This window comes from Crocodylus siamensis, chromosome 9, assembly GCF_052110815.1.
Source record: "Crocodylus siamensis isolate JL-2025a chromosome 9, ASM5211081v1, whole genome shotgun sequence".
In the NCBI taxonomy this organism is placed as follows: Eukaryota; Metazoa; Chordata; order Crocodylia; family Crocodylidae; genus Crocodylus; species Crocodylus siamensis.
The window spans coordinates 58067494-58084069 of NC_143403.1; the positions used below are offsets into that span (position 1 = coordinate 58067494).

At 53.2% G+C, this 16576-nt stretch overlaps 1 pseudogene and 1 gene segment (V, D, J or C); both read left to right on the top strand.

Annotated features, from left to right (window-relative positions):
• Window positions 1-1167: 1167 nt before the first annotated feature.
• On the top strand, window positions 1168-4426 carry LOC149857683 (immunoglobulin lambda variable 8-61 pseudogene; annotated as a pseudogene).
• A 5540-nt stretch (window positions 4427-9966) lies between these two features.
• LOC149857684 (immunoglobulin lambda variable 8-61-like) lies at window positions 9967-10433 on the top strand. The segment is given in 2 exon segments: window positions 9967-10012; window positions 10114-10433. Coding segments are annotated over 2 exon segments (366 nt in total).
• Window positions 10434-16576: the final 6143 nt, after the last annotated feature.

Consider the following 16576-nt stretch of genomic DNA (forward strand, 5'->3'; position numbering starts at 1 on the left):
AGCAGGAACAGCAGAAGGATCGCGAGAGGAGGGAGACACTAGCCCGAAGAGTAACAAGCCAAACGACAGTGTCTCCTCTCCCAGGGCACTTGAATTCATCCTCATTAAATCTCCTCCTTGTCCTCCCTGTCACCCACTTCACAGTTTGACGCACTCCTGCCTGCTCTCGTCTCTCCCTGCATTCCCTGTCAGCCCCGTCCTGTCTCCGTATCCAGCTCCCCGCACACATCCTGGGAGCTGTTGCCTTCTACTCAGAGTCCTTTCTTGAGTCTTGTTCCTACTGCCGGGCCCACGGACACTGCCAACGTCTGCATGATCGGGGCAGGCAGAAGGCGAGACCTGAACTGTGTAAAGCACTGAATCCTTTTCACAGGTAAGTGTGTACAAAACAGCCCGTGTCCAAGTTGTGCCAGTTTTCCTCCTCTCCGGTGCTCTTCTAGGCAGGGGCCACGTCCATGTAGGTCCTGGTGTAGCACCCAGCACTTTTAGACCTTTATCTGGGTCAGGGCCTCTTTCCACTACAATGACAATATTATGGGATGTGGGGACAGTGCTAAGAAGTGTCCTGAGCACAAGACCCCAAGCCCTGCTGGAGTCACCTGAATCATGGACGAGAAGTGCCTCTCACAAGGTCTACAGGGCACAATGTAGGCCATGCTCCAGCGCCAGGAGTTAGCTCACCAACGTCAGCTTGGTGCCCCGGCTGTGACGCAGTGTTTTACCCAGGGCAGAGCAGAGACCAGCGTTTGTCATGGAGGTGGAGAAACTACAGTTCAGGCCATCTTGCTCAGGAAAGATATAACAGAGTGAGGCAGCATGCACAATTGCATGTAGTATTTATATCCCCCCCCTGCCTGCCTTCTATTCCCATGACAATCAGGCAGGAAGAATGAGATGTTGAACCACGGGTATGAATGGGCATCTACAGTACAGCACTTCCCCTCTGAGCGCCGTGCACTGGGCTCTGCTCTGCCCGGTCTCGGAGCGGTGGAAGCAGAAGCAATAAACACACGTTCCAGACAGGGCGATGTACCCGCAGCAGCCAGTGATGGGGACAGATTTGCATGAAGGGGTCGGTCTCAGCTTTGGGGCTTTAAGGGAGACTCAGAGGGTCCCAGCCAGGGACCCATTTGCCTCAGAAACCTGAGCTGGTCAGGATTTGTCACCATGGCCTGTGCCCAGCTCCTCCTGGCGCTGATCACATGCTGCTCAGGTCAGCAGAAGGGTTCAGGCTGGGACTGTCACGGGGGCAGTTGCTTTCCTGTCAGCGCGGTCAATGAATGGTTAATCGTGGGTTTGTGATGTTGATTTCAGGGGTCTGGTCACAGGCTGTGGTGACTCAGGAGCCTGCGATGTCCTCAGTGTCCCCAGGAGGGACTGTCACTCTGTCCTGCAGCCTCAGCACTGGTGCCATCAGCATTGGCAACTATCCTGCCTGGCTCCAGCAGAAACCTGGCTCTGCCCCTTGGTTGTTTATATCCAACACCAATGACAGGCCCTCGGGGATCCCCACCCGGTTCTCAGGGTCCATTTCTGGTCAGAAGGCCGCCTTGACCATCACGGGGGTCCAAGCTGATGATGATGCAGATTATTACTGTTTAGTGTGGACAGGGAGTGCTCAGCACAGTGATACAGTCAGGTGGGGAAGTGTGACTAAAACTTTCTCTGCTCTGACCCCTCTGACGGGTGGAAATAATAGAAACACTGATTAATAGAAAGTTAGTTTGGAAGGGACCTCAGGAGTTATCTAGTTCAACCCCCTGCTCAAAGCAGGACACTCTCCAACTAGGTCATTCCAGCCAGGGCTTTGTTGAGCCAGGCCTTAAAAACCTCCAAGGATGGAAATCCCACCGCCTCTCTAGGTAACTTCTTCCTGTGCTTCACCACCCTCCAAATGAGAGAGTTTTTCCAAACATCCAACATAAACCTCCCCTGCTGCACTTGAGCCCATTGCTCCTTCTTCTGCCTTCTGCTACCACTGAGAACAGTCCAGCTGCATCCTCCTTGGAAACACCCTTCAGGTAGATTCATAGATTCATACATGTTAGGGTCAGAAGGGACCTCAATAGATCATCATGCTTATGTTTGCAGAGCTCCCCCACTCTGTTTTCTAGATGATGTATGAGCAGAGAGTTCTCACGACCACCAGATGCCAATCTCGCTGTACAGATCTGCAGTGATGTGGGCATGAATGACACGTGCCCTCGGCAGCTGGGGGAGCAGGGCGGTGCTAGCAGCAGTGGGAGCATTGCAGCAGTAAGCGGGGAGCCCCCCCAGATGCCGCTGGCAGTGTGGGCGGTGGGTAGGGGGTCGTGAGGGTGCACCCCCTATGCAACACCAAGGGTGAATGCCAGATGGCTTTGGGGGAAATGGGCAATGAAGTTTTCCACTTCTGTTGATTTGCTCCACCTTGCACAGTTTCTGTATTGGTCCTTTCTGAAACAATGTCCTTTTCCTGCTGTCTTTTTGTCCTTGGACTCTTGACCAAGGGAGATAAGGGGGACGGAGGTCTTGGGCCTGAGGCCCTGGTGCAGGACACAAACTGTCAGCACTCAGTTCTGTTGACATTAAATTGGGGATGTCTGCAAGGCTCCTTCCTGCCCTTCCTCTGTCTTGCTTGTTTGTAATGAGTGTATCCAGTGTTGGGAGGCCCCGGTCCCACATGAAGCCTTCTGGGTTCTGTGTAATACAAAGAAATCTCTGTCAGCCATTCTCTAGGGAACCCAGAGGTCTTTTGGCGGCTTGCAGCAGAACCTGCACAGTCCTGCTTTTTCCACCAGCAGGAACAGCAGAAAGAGAATGAGAAGATGGAGAAACGAGTCAGAATAACAAGGCAAATGACAGTGTCTCCTCTCCAAGGGCAGGTAAATAGTGGTCTCATCAAATTGCCCTCTTGTCCTCCCCATCAAGGCCTTCACACCTTGACCAACTGCTCCTGGCTGCTCTCATCTTTTCTCTGTATCCCTCTCAATGCAGTTCTGTGACTGCAACCAGCTTCCCTGCAGGGATCCAGACAGCTGCTGCCTGATCTTCAGAAGCCTTTCCTGAGTTATTTCTACTGCTGGGCCCAAAGACATTGGCTACATAAGGATTTTCAGAGAAACAGGCAGAAGCCAGAACAGACCAAAACGGCAAAAATATTTCTTACAGAACAAGTGTGTACAAAACTGTCTATGCCTGATGGAGTTGCTTTCCCCAGTCTTCATCCTCTCTAGCCCTGTTAAAGCCTGCCGCCATCTCCTTGCATGCCACAGTTCAGCATTAAGTACCTTGGAGCATTATTAGGGTCAGGGCCTCTACCCACAGCAATCACATGAACATTAAAGGCTGGGGACAGTGCTAAAAAGAGATGGCCTGAGCGTAAGAACCCAAACCCTCTGAGAGACTCCTGGGTAATGGAAGAGAAGTGCCCCTCACCCGATCTGTGTGGCACCATGTAGGCCATGTTGCAGTACCATGAGTTAGGACCATGAATGTCAGCAGTACCCCCACGTGTGAAGCAGTGTGTTTTACTCAGGGCAGAGTAGAAACCAGAGTTTGTCATGGAGGTGGAGAAACTGCAATTCAGGACATCTTGCTCAGGAAAGATATAACAGAGTGAGGGGGGCATGTACATAGTAATCATATCCCCCCATGCCTGCCCTCTATTTCCATGACAATCAGGCAGGAAGAATGGGATGTTGAACCACGGGTATGAACGGGAATATACAGTACAGCACTTCCCCTCCGAGCGCTGGGCGCTGGGCTCTGCTCTGCCCGGTCTCCGAGCGTTGGAAGCAGAAGCAATAAACACATGTCCCAGACAGGGCGATGCACCCGCAGCAGCCAGTGACGGGGGCAGGTTTGCATGAAGGGGCCGGTCTTAGCTCTAGGGCATTAAGGGAGACTCAGAGGGTCCCAGCCGGGGAGACTTTTGCCTCAGGAAGTTGTACTGGTCAGGATTTGTCACCATGGCCTGTGCCCTGCTCCTCCTGGCACTGATCACGTGCTACTCAGGTCAGGAGAAGGGATCAAGCTAGGACTGTCATGGGAGCAGTTGCTTTCCTGTCAGCGCAGTCAATGAATGGTGAATAATGGCTTTGTGATGTTGATTTCAGGGGTCTGGTCACAGGCTGTGGTGACTCAGGAGCCTGCGGTGTCGGTGTCCCCAGGAGGGACTGTCACTCTGTCCTGCAGCCTCAGCACCGGAGCCATCACCACCAGCAACTATCCTGGCTGGCTCCAGCAGAAACCTGGCTCTGCCCCTCGTCAGCTTATATACAGCACCAGCAGCAGACTCTCGGGGATCCTCACCCGGTTCTCAGGGGCCATATCTGGTCAGAAGGCTGCCTTGACCATCACTGGGGTCCAAGGTGAGGATGATGCATATTATTACTGTTTAGTGTGGACTGAGAGTGTTTACAGTCAGATGGGGAAGTGTGACTGAAACTTTCTCTGCTCTGACCCCTCTGACGGGTGGAAATAATAGAAACACTGATTAATAGAAAGTTAGGTTTGAAAGGGACCTCAGGAGTTATCTAGTTCAACCCCCTGCTCAAAGCAGGACACTCTCCAACTAGGACATTCCAGCCAGGGCTTTGTTGAGCCAGGCCTTAAAAACCTCCAAGGATGGAAATCCCACTGCCTCTCTAGGTAACTTCTTCCTGTGCTTCACCACCCTCCAAATGAGAGAGTTTTTCCAAACATCCAACATAAACCTCCCTTGCTGCACTTGAGACCACTCATTCTTGTTCTGTTTTCTGCTACCACTGAGAACAGTCCAGCTCCATCCTCTTTGGAAACACCCTTCAGGTAGATTCATAGATTCATAGACGTTGGAGTCAGAAGGGACCTCAATAGATCATCTAGTCCAACCCTCTGCATAGGTAGGAAAGAGTGCTGGGGTTAGATGACCCCAGCCTCTTGAAGACCCCCAAAGTAGGGGAGAGCACCACCTCCCTTGGGAGCCCATTCCAGATTTTGGCCACTCTAACTGTGAAGCACTTCCTCCTAATGTCCAGTCTAAATCTACTCTCTGCTAGCTTAAGGCCGTTATTTCTTGTGACCCCCAGGGGCACCTTGATGAGCAGAGCCTCACCAATTCCCTTCTGCGCCCCCATGATGAATTTATAGGCAGCCACAAGGTCGCCTCTCAACCTTCTCTTGCGAAGGCTGAAAAGGTCCAGGTGTCCTAGTTTCTCCTCGTAGGGCTTGGCCTGCAAGCCCTTCACCATACGAGTGGCCCTTGTCTGGACCCTCTCCAGGTTATCCACATCCCTCTTAAAGTGTGTTGTCCAAAACTGGACGCAGTACTCCAACTGCGGTCTGACCAGTGCCCGATAGAGGGGAAGTATCACCTCCTTGGTTCTGTTTGTCATGCGTCTGTTGATGCACGATAAAGTGAGGTTAGCTTTGCTGATGACTTCGTCACCCTGACGACTCATGTTCATCTTGGAGTCCACTAGGACTCCAAGATCTATTTCTGCTTCTGTGCTGCAGAGCAGGTCATTACGTAGGAAGTAGGTGTGCTGGACATTTTTCCTCCCTAGGTGCAGCACTTTGCATTTCTCCTTGTTAAATCTCATCCTATCGTTTTCTGTCCATTTGTCCAGCCTGTCCAGGTCTGTCTGTAGTTGTTCCCTGTCCTCCAGTGTGTCCAAGTCTCCCCACAGTTTTGTATAATCTGCAAACTTGGACAGAGTACACTTCACTCCCTTGTCCAAGTTACTGATGAAGACGTTGAAGAGTATCGGTCCGAGGATATGGCTATTGGTCAGTCTATGGACAGTTGAAGAAAAAGGAATCTAAGTTATCAGTGTCCTTCAGAAGCTATAAATTAACTGAAATATTTGGAAACCATTCAAAAGGAAGATGCAGCTCTGTGAAAGGGATTAGTTAGCTGTTGCCTGGATCAGTGGGCCTGTGGACCTCGAGGAGCCCAAGAACTGCATTCCAGGGTCCTTCCCGGCACCCCTCAGACAATGTTGCCTGGGAACGCCTGATCTTGCTGAACTTTTTGGAAAGAGAAGCTTGCTGTGTATGGGGCATCAGAGGGACTGCCGATAAGTTGCTGACACGAATTGCTTTTGTCTGTCATTGTTTGTCTTGTTACTTCGAGTAGTTGTGTTTTTCTTAAGTCAATAAATCTTTCTTACCTTTCTACCCCCGACCACACTCTCACTCTAAACCCTCCACAGGCGGCTGGGACAGTGACGTCACCTGGAGTTTGGAACATATGGACTGTGGCTCTATGACATATCAATGTTATGCTTCTGAAAATATATTTCTTTCTTTCCTGGCAACTCGCTGCAGACCGGCAACTGGTGGCTCACGGACCGGCACCGGTCTGCGGACCACGACTTGGAGAAGCACCGCCCTAGAGCACAGCCTAGTGCTTTGGGATTAAGTTTATACCATCCTCTGCAGAGAATCCAGCAGGAGGAGCCCAGCAGGGAGGTCAGAGCCAGCAGGTGGCTGGTAGATTATGGAGTCCTGCATGGCTGTGGATGGGGACAGAGGGAGAGCATTCACCCTTTGACACATCAGCATTTTGTCCAAAAGAGGTCACACATGCCCTAGGAATCCCCTTCCCTCTGGCTGCTCTGGGGGCTCCTGGATAAAGAGGCCTTTTCTGCCTAAAGAGAGCACAGGGGTGTGTCAGTGGCTCTTGTGACACTGGGCTCCGACCCTGTGAAAACTGAAGTTACTGTGGCTGGTAAGAGAGACCCAGACCCCAAACTTGCCCTAATTTTTCAGTGTATGAGAGGCTCCTTGCTGCTGCTTGCCCCAGACAGAGCAGGTAGACAGACAGACAGGGAGGAAAGAGGCACAGAAAGGCAAAGGCAGGAGGAGCGCAGAGAAGGGCCAGTTCCACCCGGTTTTCTCTTTGGAGGCTGTTGGGACTTCTCCACTTCCTACCGCTCCTTTCTCGTGTCCCGCTGGGCTGTGCCTGCATGGGGCAGTTCCTGGCTGCCAGCATCCTGCTCAGGTTGTCTCACTTTTTTCCTTTATGTTTCTTTGTGTTTGAAACCACTGGTGCCTTGCAGGGCCTTGCACGTGTGGCTGGGCACCCAGGGCCCCTTCCCCACTAACTGGGGAAAAAAGCACCGCTGGAAAAGCACCGCTGAAAAAAGCACCGCTGCCTCTGGCATTTTCCTGGGAAACATATTTTGGCCCTTTCACCAGATCTTACGTATCTATGTTGGGGAATATGCCACCTCTCTGCCCCTAGCCTACATTGTTCCTGTGAGAAAATGGGACAGATTTTTAACTTGGGTAAACCAGCAGAACCGAGAACCAGTCCATACAAGTCAGAGAAAATGTCATCCGTGTGTACAATAGTGCTGTAAAAGACTACTCTACCGGGTTGGTTAGGGAAGTAATAAGGTGAGGACTTAAATGGGCTGGTAAGGCCTTGCAGCTCTGAGTTGCTAGGGTTCCCAGCTCCCAAACTTTGCAGCCTGTGTGGGGTGTAATTGGCACATTGTGATCCTTTGCACGTGCTTCAAATGCAAAGTACTTTTATAAATGTCTCGTGGGCTTTGTCCCCTCCCACCATTTCTGGGCGAAGGAGGGGCTGTGACCAGCAGTGAACTGGTTACATGCAGCCTGTCCCTGCTGCTTCCCTTTGTGCCCCTTGGTCATAAAGCGAGGCAGATGATCTCTGAGGATGTTTGCAGAGCTGCCCCGCTCGGTTTCCTAGATGATGTATCAGCAGAGGGTTCCCGTGACCACGAGATGGCAATCTTGCTGCACAGTCTCCTGCAAGATGACTGAGCGGCAGGTGGTCTCCAGGGAAATGAGCTAAGAAGGCTTTCCGCTTCTCTATGGTCTAACTGCCGATTCGCTCCATGTCTCACAGTTTCTGAATTCGCCCTTTCTGAAACAATGTCCTTTTCCTGCCATCTGTGGGCGGGGCGGGGGGTGGCAGGGACATCTTGGCCCTAAGCCCCTGGTGCTGGACTCAGCTGCTCGCTATTCAGTTCTCATGCCTGTGACTTGGGCATGCCAGCCAGACTCATTCATCCTTTTCTCTGTCTTCCCTGCTGGGATAGTAAAGTCTTCAGAGCTGGGAGCGTCTCACACGGAGGGTGTGTAGCGCGGGGAGCCCTGGTCCTGTGGGGACCCAGAGGTCTTTTGGGGACTTGCAGCAGACCCTGCGCAGTCCTGCTTTTTCCACCAGCAGGAACAGCAGAAGGATCGCGAGAGGAGGGAGACACTAGCCCGAAGAGCAACAAGCCAAACGACAGTGTCTCCTCTCCCAGGGCACTTGACTTCATCCCCATCAAATCTCCTCCTTGTCCTCCCTGTCACCCACTTCACAGTCTGACGCACTCCTGCCTGCTCTCGTCTCTCCCTGCATTCCCTGTCAGCCCCGTCCTGTCTCCGTATCCAGCTCCCTGCACACATCCTGGGAGCTGTTGCCTTCTACTCGGAGTCCTTTCTTGAGTCTTGCTCCTACTGCCGGGCCCACGGACACTGCCAACGTCTGCACGATCGGGGCAGGCAGAAGGCGAGACCTGAACTGTGTAAAGCACTGAATCCTTTTCACAGATAAGTGTGTACAAAACAGCCCGTGTCCAAGTTGTGCCAGTTTCCCCCTCTCCGGTGCTCTTCTAGGCAGCGGCCACGTCCATGTAGGTCCTGGTGTAGCACCCAGCACTTTTAGACCTTTATCTGGGTCAGGGCCTCTTTCCACTACAAGGACAATATTATGGGATGCGGGGACGCTGCTAAGAAGTGTCCTGAGCACAAGACCCCAAGCCCTGCTGGAGTCACCTGGATCATGGATGAGAAGGGCCTCTCAAAAGGTGTATGGGGCACAATGTAGGCCATGCTCCAGCGCCAGGAGTTAGCTGACCAACGTCAGCTTGGTGCCCCGGCTGTGACGCGGTGTTTTACCCAGGGCAGAGCAGAGACCAGAGTTTGTCATGGAGGTAAAAAACTACAATTCAGGACATCTTGCTCAGGAAGGATGCAACAGAGTGAGGGAGCATGCACAGTTGCATATGGTGGACGTAGTCTTTCTGGATTTTAGGAAGGTCCTCGACACTGTCTCTCCCCCCAGTCTTGTTAACAAATTAGGAGATTGTTGTGTCGATGCCTACACAGTCAGATGGGTCACCAATTGGCCAGAGGGCTGCACACAGAGAGTGGTGGTGGACGGGCCATATTCGATCTGGAGGGATGTGGGCAGTGGGGTCCCGCAGGGCTCGGTTGGACCCCACTGCCCACATGTGGGGACGGAGTCAGGAAGGCCACCTGCACCTTGTCATGCATCCACAGATGCATCTCAAGCAGGTCCAGGGAGGTGATCCTATAAACTGGCCAAGGGAGACCAGCAGGCATTGGGAGAGGCCCTGTTCCCCCGAGCACTACTGGGCGTAACAAGGAACAACGGCCAGAAGTTGACTGAGAGTAGGTTCAGGCTAGATATCAGGAGGTGCTACTTCAGAGTTAGGGCGGCTAGGATCTGTAACGAGCTTCCAAGGGAAGTGGTGCTCTCTCTTACCCCTGGGGTATTCAAAAGGAAGGCTACATAGACACCTTGCCAGGGTCTTTTGACCCCAGCATCCTTTCGTGCCCCTGGCAGGGGGTCAGACTTGATGATCTGCTCAGGTCCCTTTCAACCCTACCAATGAAGCTATGAAACATGGTACTCATATTCCCCCATGCCTGCCCTCTATTCCCATGACAATCAGGCAGGAAGAATGGGATGTTGAACCACGGGTATGAACGGGAATGTACAGTACAGCACTTCCCCTCCGAGCGCTGGGTGCTGGGCTCTGCTCTGCCCGGTCTCCGAGCGGTGGAAGCAGAAGCAATAAACACACGTCCCAGACAGGGCGATGCACCCGCAGCAGCCAGTGATGGGGGCAGATTTGCATGAAGGGGCCGGTCTCAGCTCTGCGGCTTTATGAGAGACCCTGAGGGTCCCAGCCAGGTACAGTTTGCCTCAGGAAGCTGAACTGGTCAGGATTTGTCACCATGGCCTGTGCCCTGCTCCTCCTGGTGCTGATGACGTGCTGCTCAGGTCAGCAGAAGGGATCAGGCTGGGACTGTCATGGGGGCAGCTGCTTTCCTGTCCATGCGGTCAATGAATGGTTAATAATGGGTTTGTGATGTTGATTTCAGGGGTCTGGTCACAGGCTGTGGTGACTCAGGAGCCTGCGGTGTCCTCAGTGTCCCCAGGAGGGACTGTCACTCTGTCCTGCAGCCTCAGCACCGGCGCCATCACCACCAGCAACTATCCTGGCTGGTTCCAGCAGAAACCTGGCTCTGCCCCTCGGCTGCTCATATACAACACCAACAGCAGGCCCTCGGGGATCCCCACCCGGTTCTCAGGGGCCATATCTGGGCAGAAGGCCGCCTTGACCATCACCGGGGTCCTAGCCGAGGATGAGGCCGACTACTACTGTGCTGTGTATATTGGCAGCGGTGTGAAGGCACAGTGATAAACCCCGATGAGGAACTGAGACATAAACCTCCCTCCTGCTCTTTCACCACCTCTGCCCCGCTGGCAACTCACGGCTCAGGTTACAGCTGGTAATACTTCAAAAGCTAAATGTGTTGCAACAAAGAAGTGCAGCCTGTCCTGCCCAGAGGGAAATGGTGCTTCCTTGCCTTCTTCAGGACATCTCCTGCGGCATGAACCGCTCCTCTAGTTTTCTCTCACCTGCCAAGAGCCTTCAGGTCAGGTTCAGGAAGGCCCTGCTCCCATAATTGAAGACTCATGCTTTAAATGCTGGCTGCGTGTTTCTCCGGTCACATTACTCCAGGGTTGTGCAGGTGGAAAACCTGACATGGAAATCTCGCACAGAAGGAGCCAGGTTCAGCACTGGTGCTTGTGGCAGCACGAGCTTAACTTCTTTGACAAGATCTGATGTTTGCAGCCCAGCGACAAGTGCTTGTGATTTGATCCGTGTGAGCAGGGCTTGGCATCCCTGCTGGGTCCTTCTGAACAAGCTGAGCTCCCATATTGCTCCGGATAAAAGCCCTGCCTCAAACACAGCCGACTCCATCCTCAGCTTCTCCCTCGAGCTGAACCAGGCTGCAAGCCCCCCACCTCTGGGTCCTATATCAGACCTAGGGGACACAGTGATTTAGGCTGAGGCAGTGACCCTGCCGGAGGTGTGTGATAAAAATCTCAGGCTTTGTTACAGGAGCCAGTCCCTAACTCTGCACTTCAGAGGGTTTGAGAATGAAAGGAAATGTATTATACTTCTGAGAAATCCCATGGGAACAATATGTCCAGGTGCCCTGGGCAGTGACCCCTGATATCTGAATTCACTGGGCTGGACTGGAAGGAGGAAGAAATGGTTTTGTCCTTCTCTTCTCTTCTCTTCTCAGACGACTCCCCTTCTCTCGAGCTCCAAGGGTTTAAGAGACAGTAGGATGGTCCCAGCCAGAGACCCGTTTTCGTGAGGGAGCCGAGCTGCTCTGGATTCCCACCATGGCCGGGGCCCTCTCGTCCTCATGCTTGTCCTGTTCTGCTTGGGTAAGGGAGGGGAGGGTTTCCTCCAAGGGAGTCCGGAGAGATGGGGCTGATGTCTCCCTCTGCTCTGGGGTCTTGCTCTCCGCGTTGGTAAGAAGTGTTTCTCGGGGGTGGAGCAGGTTGTGACGGGGTGTCTGCATTGCTCTTTGCAGGGCAGAGCTCTCAGACCGCGCTGACACAAGCAGATCCCACATTGTCGGTTGTGCCGGGGAAACGGGAACTCTGCGGTGCACACTGCAGGGCGTGGAGTTCATTAGCAGCACCAATCCTGCCTGGTATCAACAGCGCCCGGGTGCAGTCCTCGGCTACTGATCTATAAATCTGGGAGCAGAGCCTCAGGTGTCCCTCAGCATTTCTCTGCCAATACCTCCGGCACCACGGCATCATTCTCCGTTGCTGGGGTCCAGGCTGAGCTGGATCATTACTATGCTGGGTGGCACTCTGCCTCTCCTCGCTGGGACGGAGCCAAATCGGGAATTACAACCACTCTGTCTTATCTCCCAGCCTGCACTACGGTAGCCAGTGCTCTGGTGCCATGCTGGGTCTCTGGAGCAAGATATGTCGCCTTTTCTCTCCATGGGAGTCCAGAGGAGTGGACCTTGCATGCGCAAGATGCCTCCTCTTCCCATGGGTGCGGAGTGCAGGGCCTGGGTGCAGCGTGTTTCATGAGATACTTCAGAGAAGATTTGCTCATAATCGTAGCTTATTTGGCTGTACATTGGGGAAGGACCCAGTCTCTCAGCCTTACATGTGCAGACACACACACACACACACACACACACACACAGAGTGCAATTCCGCTCCTCTTTCTATATCCTTTCTCTCTATATTTGGCTTTTGGATGACAAGAAGTGCAGCTGTTGTGTAGGAAACTGAGTAGAGAAATCCCTGGGTGTCGGGAAACGGAGTGAGAATTGTTATTGTCTCCTGAACTTTGTCCCAGGACAAGAACAGGGCCCAGCAGTGAATTGGTGACATGCAGCCTGTCCCCGCTGGTCCCCTTTGTGACTCTTGATCATGAAGCAGGGGAGATGAACTTTGACTATGTTTCCGAGCTGCCCGGCTCTGTGTCCTATGTGATTTATCAGCAGAGGGTTCCCGTGACCGCTAGATGTCAATCTTGCTGCACGGATCTGCATTGATGTAGGCGAGAGACAGACGGCTGCAGGGGCAATGGGCAAGGAGGGTTTCTGCTTCTCTATGGTCTTCCTGGCAATTTGCTCCATGTTGCAGAGTTTCTGAACCGGCCCTTCTAAAACAACGTCCTTGTCCTGCGATCTTTGAGTCCGTGGGTTCTTGAGCAAGGGAGATGAGGTCCTGGGCCTGAGGCCCTGGTGCAGGACGCAAACCGGCAGCACTCAGTTCTGTTGCCATCGAATTGGGGATGTCTGCAAGGCCCTTCCTCTCCTCTCACGGTCTTGTCTGCTTGGGACACAAAGAATATCTCTGAGTCCGTCCAGTGCCGAGAGGCCCTGGCCCCAAGTGGCGCCTTCTGGGGAGCAGTGCCAGGGGAAGAGATCTCTGCCAGCCGTTCTGTAGGGACCCGGGCGTCTTCCGGCGGCTTGCAGCAGAACCTGCCTAGTCCTCCTTTCTCCACCAGCTGGAACGGCAGAAAGAGCAAGAGGATGGAGAAACTAGTCAGAAGACTAACAAGCGTAACCCCGGTGCACTCAAGTCATGTGCTGCCCTCAAAGGAGGGAAGGGATGGGTGGCAAGGCAGGTGTGCTGTGAGAGGGATCTGCAAAACGCAGGCCAGATCCCTCTACTCCCCATAGTGTCAGTCCAGGACAAGGGATGCTTAATCATATACAGATTTATTAATATATACAGAATGTAAAGGAACTTGATATTCATAAATATATGCAAATATATAATTATCATATCTTGCTATGTCAGACAGATAAAGAAAGATTACACCCCTTCAGGTAGCCCCAAGCAAGGGGTTCATGATGAGTTGATCTACAATGGATATACAACAAGTAAAGACAGGCGAACACAAATAAATACAGCTAAACAACATTCAAACACAAATATGCACAGGAGAGTTCAGGTAAGTATAGATAGCCATCAGGGAAGGGGTCTGAGCAGCGTTCCTTGAGCAGCTTCTACTCTATTAAAGTTTCTACTCTATTAAAGTACCAATATACAAGGGTAAATGATCCACAAAATATAAGGCGCAGTGTGACAAAATATGAGGAGCTCTCCCACAAAATAGCCCTAGCTCCCCTTTGGACACCACCCGCAGGTGGCCCTGTGCACCGTGGTGTGCACCAAGGGCTCTGTCTTCTGCTGGGGGTTGGAGGCCCAGGCCACCCTGTGCGGCACCGGGGCTCGGTCCCTCCCCAGACCCTCCGTGCATCGCTGTCTGCACCTGCCGCTGGCCCTGTGCCAGTGACTGCAACCCCGAGCAGCGCTCAAGGCTCTTGATCCCTCCCGGATTGCTCCGTGCAGCGTTCCCTGCACCGCGTCCTGGCTGACTGCCGGGGTGGGGACCGGAGCTGCCTGGTGCAGCTCACTGAGTCCCAGCCCATCCACGGCCCGTGCACCGAGTTCCTGGCCTCACACCAGGGGTTGCAGACCCGAGCTGCCTCCAGCAGCTCCCAGGGTCTCAGCCCCGTACGCTGTAGCGTCGGAGTGGCGCTGGAGTCTTTACGGCTCTTCTGGGAACTGGCTCCGCCCACTGGGCCGCTCTGCCCACCTCTTCTTCTGCCCCTCTCTCTTCGTCATCCCCCGACACGTCTGCTGCGTGTCTCTTGAAGGAGTTCAGTGTAGGTGCTTGAACCACCTCCACTGGCAGGCTGCTCCAGACCTTGGGGGCTCGGACAGGAAAGAAATTCTTCCTTATGTCCAGCCTGAAACGGTCTTGCAGGAGTTTGTGACCGTTCGACCTTGTCATCCCTTGGGGCGCTCTGGTGAGCAATCGTTCCCCCAGATCCTGGTGGTCACCCCGATAAACTTATAGGTGGCCATCAGATCGCCCCTGAGCCTGCGCTTTTCAAGGCTCAGGAGCACCATGGCTCTCAACCTCTCGTCGTATCGTAAGGTCTGGTTTCCTGACCTCTGATTATACGTGTGGCTCTCCTCTGGACTCTCTCAAGCTTCTCCACATCCTTTTTGAATTGAGGAGCCCAAAACGGGATGCAGTACTCCAGCTATGGCCTCACCAGGGCCAAGTACAAGGGGAGAATGATGTCCTGGGATTTGCTTGAGCAGCATCTATGGATGCAAGCCAGCGTTTTTCTCACTGTACTAGCCGCAGCATCACATTGAAGGCCGATGTTCATCTTGTGGTCAATCATGACGCCCAAGTCCCTTTCTTCTGTAGTGCTAGCCAGCGTAGCACTGCTGAGCCTATAAGGATGTTGTAGGTTTTTCTTCCCAAGGTGGTGAACCTTGCATTTTTCGGTGTTAAACATCATCAGCTTCTCGTCCGCCCATTTCCTGAGACTGTTGAGGTCAGCCTGCATCATCCTCAGGTGTGGATGCTTTGCCCCAAAGTTTGGTGCCATCGGCGAAGTTGGCCAGTCCACTTCTGACTCCAGTGTCCACATCATTAATGAAGATGTTGAACAATGTGGGTCGAAAGACAATACCTTGGGGGACCCCACTGGGACACAGAGAGCTGCTGCCTGCTCCTCACACCGCTTTCCCGAGTCTTCTTTCTACTGCTGGGCCCAAGGACACTGGCTGCAGAGGGATTTCAGGGAAGCCGGCAGAAGAGACCTGAACTGCAAAAATGATTTAATATTTTTTCATTAAACAAGCGTGTACAAAACTGTCTATGTCTGATTGAGCCATATACCCCAGCCTTCATCCTCTCCAGCCCAGTTTGAGACGGGGGCCATCTCCTGTCATGCCACAGTTCAGCACTAAGTCTCTTGGGGCTTTATAAGGGTCAGGGCCTCTTGCCACAGCAATGCCATGAACATGAGATGTTGGGGACCGCGCTCAAAAATGGTGCCTGAGCATGAAAACCTAAAACCTCTTAGAGTCTCTTGGATAAAGGAAGGAAAGTGCATCTCAGAAGGTCTACATGGCAGCTTGCAAGACACGGTACAGTGCAGGGGCCCGAGTTTGTCATGGAGGTGAAGAAATTACCATTCAGAACATCTTCTGTATGAATGTTATAACAGAAAGGGGGACATGCACATGGTAATTATATCCATCACACCTGCCCTCTTACCTCCTGAAGTTCAAGCAGGCAAAGTTTAACCCCTGGTATGAATGGGAACCTATAGCAAAGCACCTTCCCTGCCAGCGCCGTGCACTGGGCTCTGCTCTGCCCGGTCTCGGAGCGGTGCAAGCAGAAGCAATAAACACACGTCCCAGACAGGGCGATGCACCCGCAGCAGCCAGTGACGGGGGCAGATTTGCATGAAGGGGCCGGTCTCAGCTCTGGGGCTTTATGAGAGACCCGGAGAGTGCCAGCCAGGACCCGTCTGCTTCAGGGAACTGAACTGGTCAGGATTCCTCACCATGACCCGTGCCGTGCTCTTCCTCATGCTGGTCATCACGTACTGCTCGGGTCAGGAGAAGGGTTCAGGCTGGGACTGTCATGGGGGCAGTTGCTTTCCTGTCAATGAATGGTTAATCATGGGTTTGTGATGTTGATTTCAGGGGTCTGGTCACAGGCTGTGGTGACTCAGGAGCCTGCGGTGTCGGTGTCCCCAGGAGGGACTGTCACTCTGTCCTGCAGCCTCAGCACCGGAGCCATCACCACCAGCAACTATCCTGGCTGGCTCCAGCGGAAACCTGGCTCTCCCCCTCGGCTGCTTATATACAGCACCGACAGCAGGCCCTCGGGGATCCCCACCTGGTTCTCAGGGGCCATATCTGGGCAGAAGGCCGCCTTGACCATCACCGGGGTCCTAGCCGAGGATGAGGCCGACTACTACTGTATTGTGCATACTGGCAGTACACACTGCACAGTGATGGAGCCCGATGGGGAACTGAGACATAAACCGCCCTTTCCTCCTCTCCACCTGTGCCCTGCTGTGAACTCCCTGCTCAGGCTGCAGAGTTTGGTTTTGCCAGCTCCATTGCCATTAGACCCCCCCGACCTTCACTAGTCTTTGTGTCCACTGCCCATGTCCTGCAGGTCAG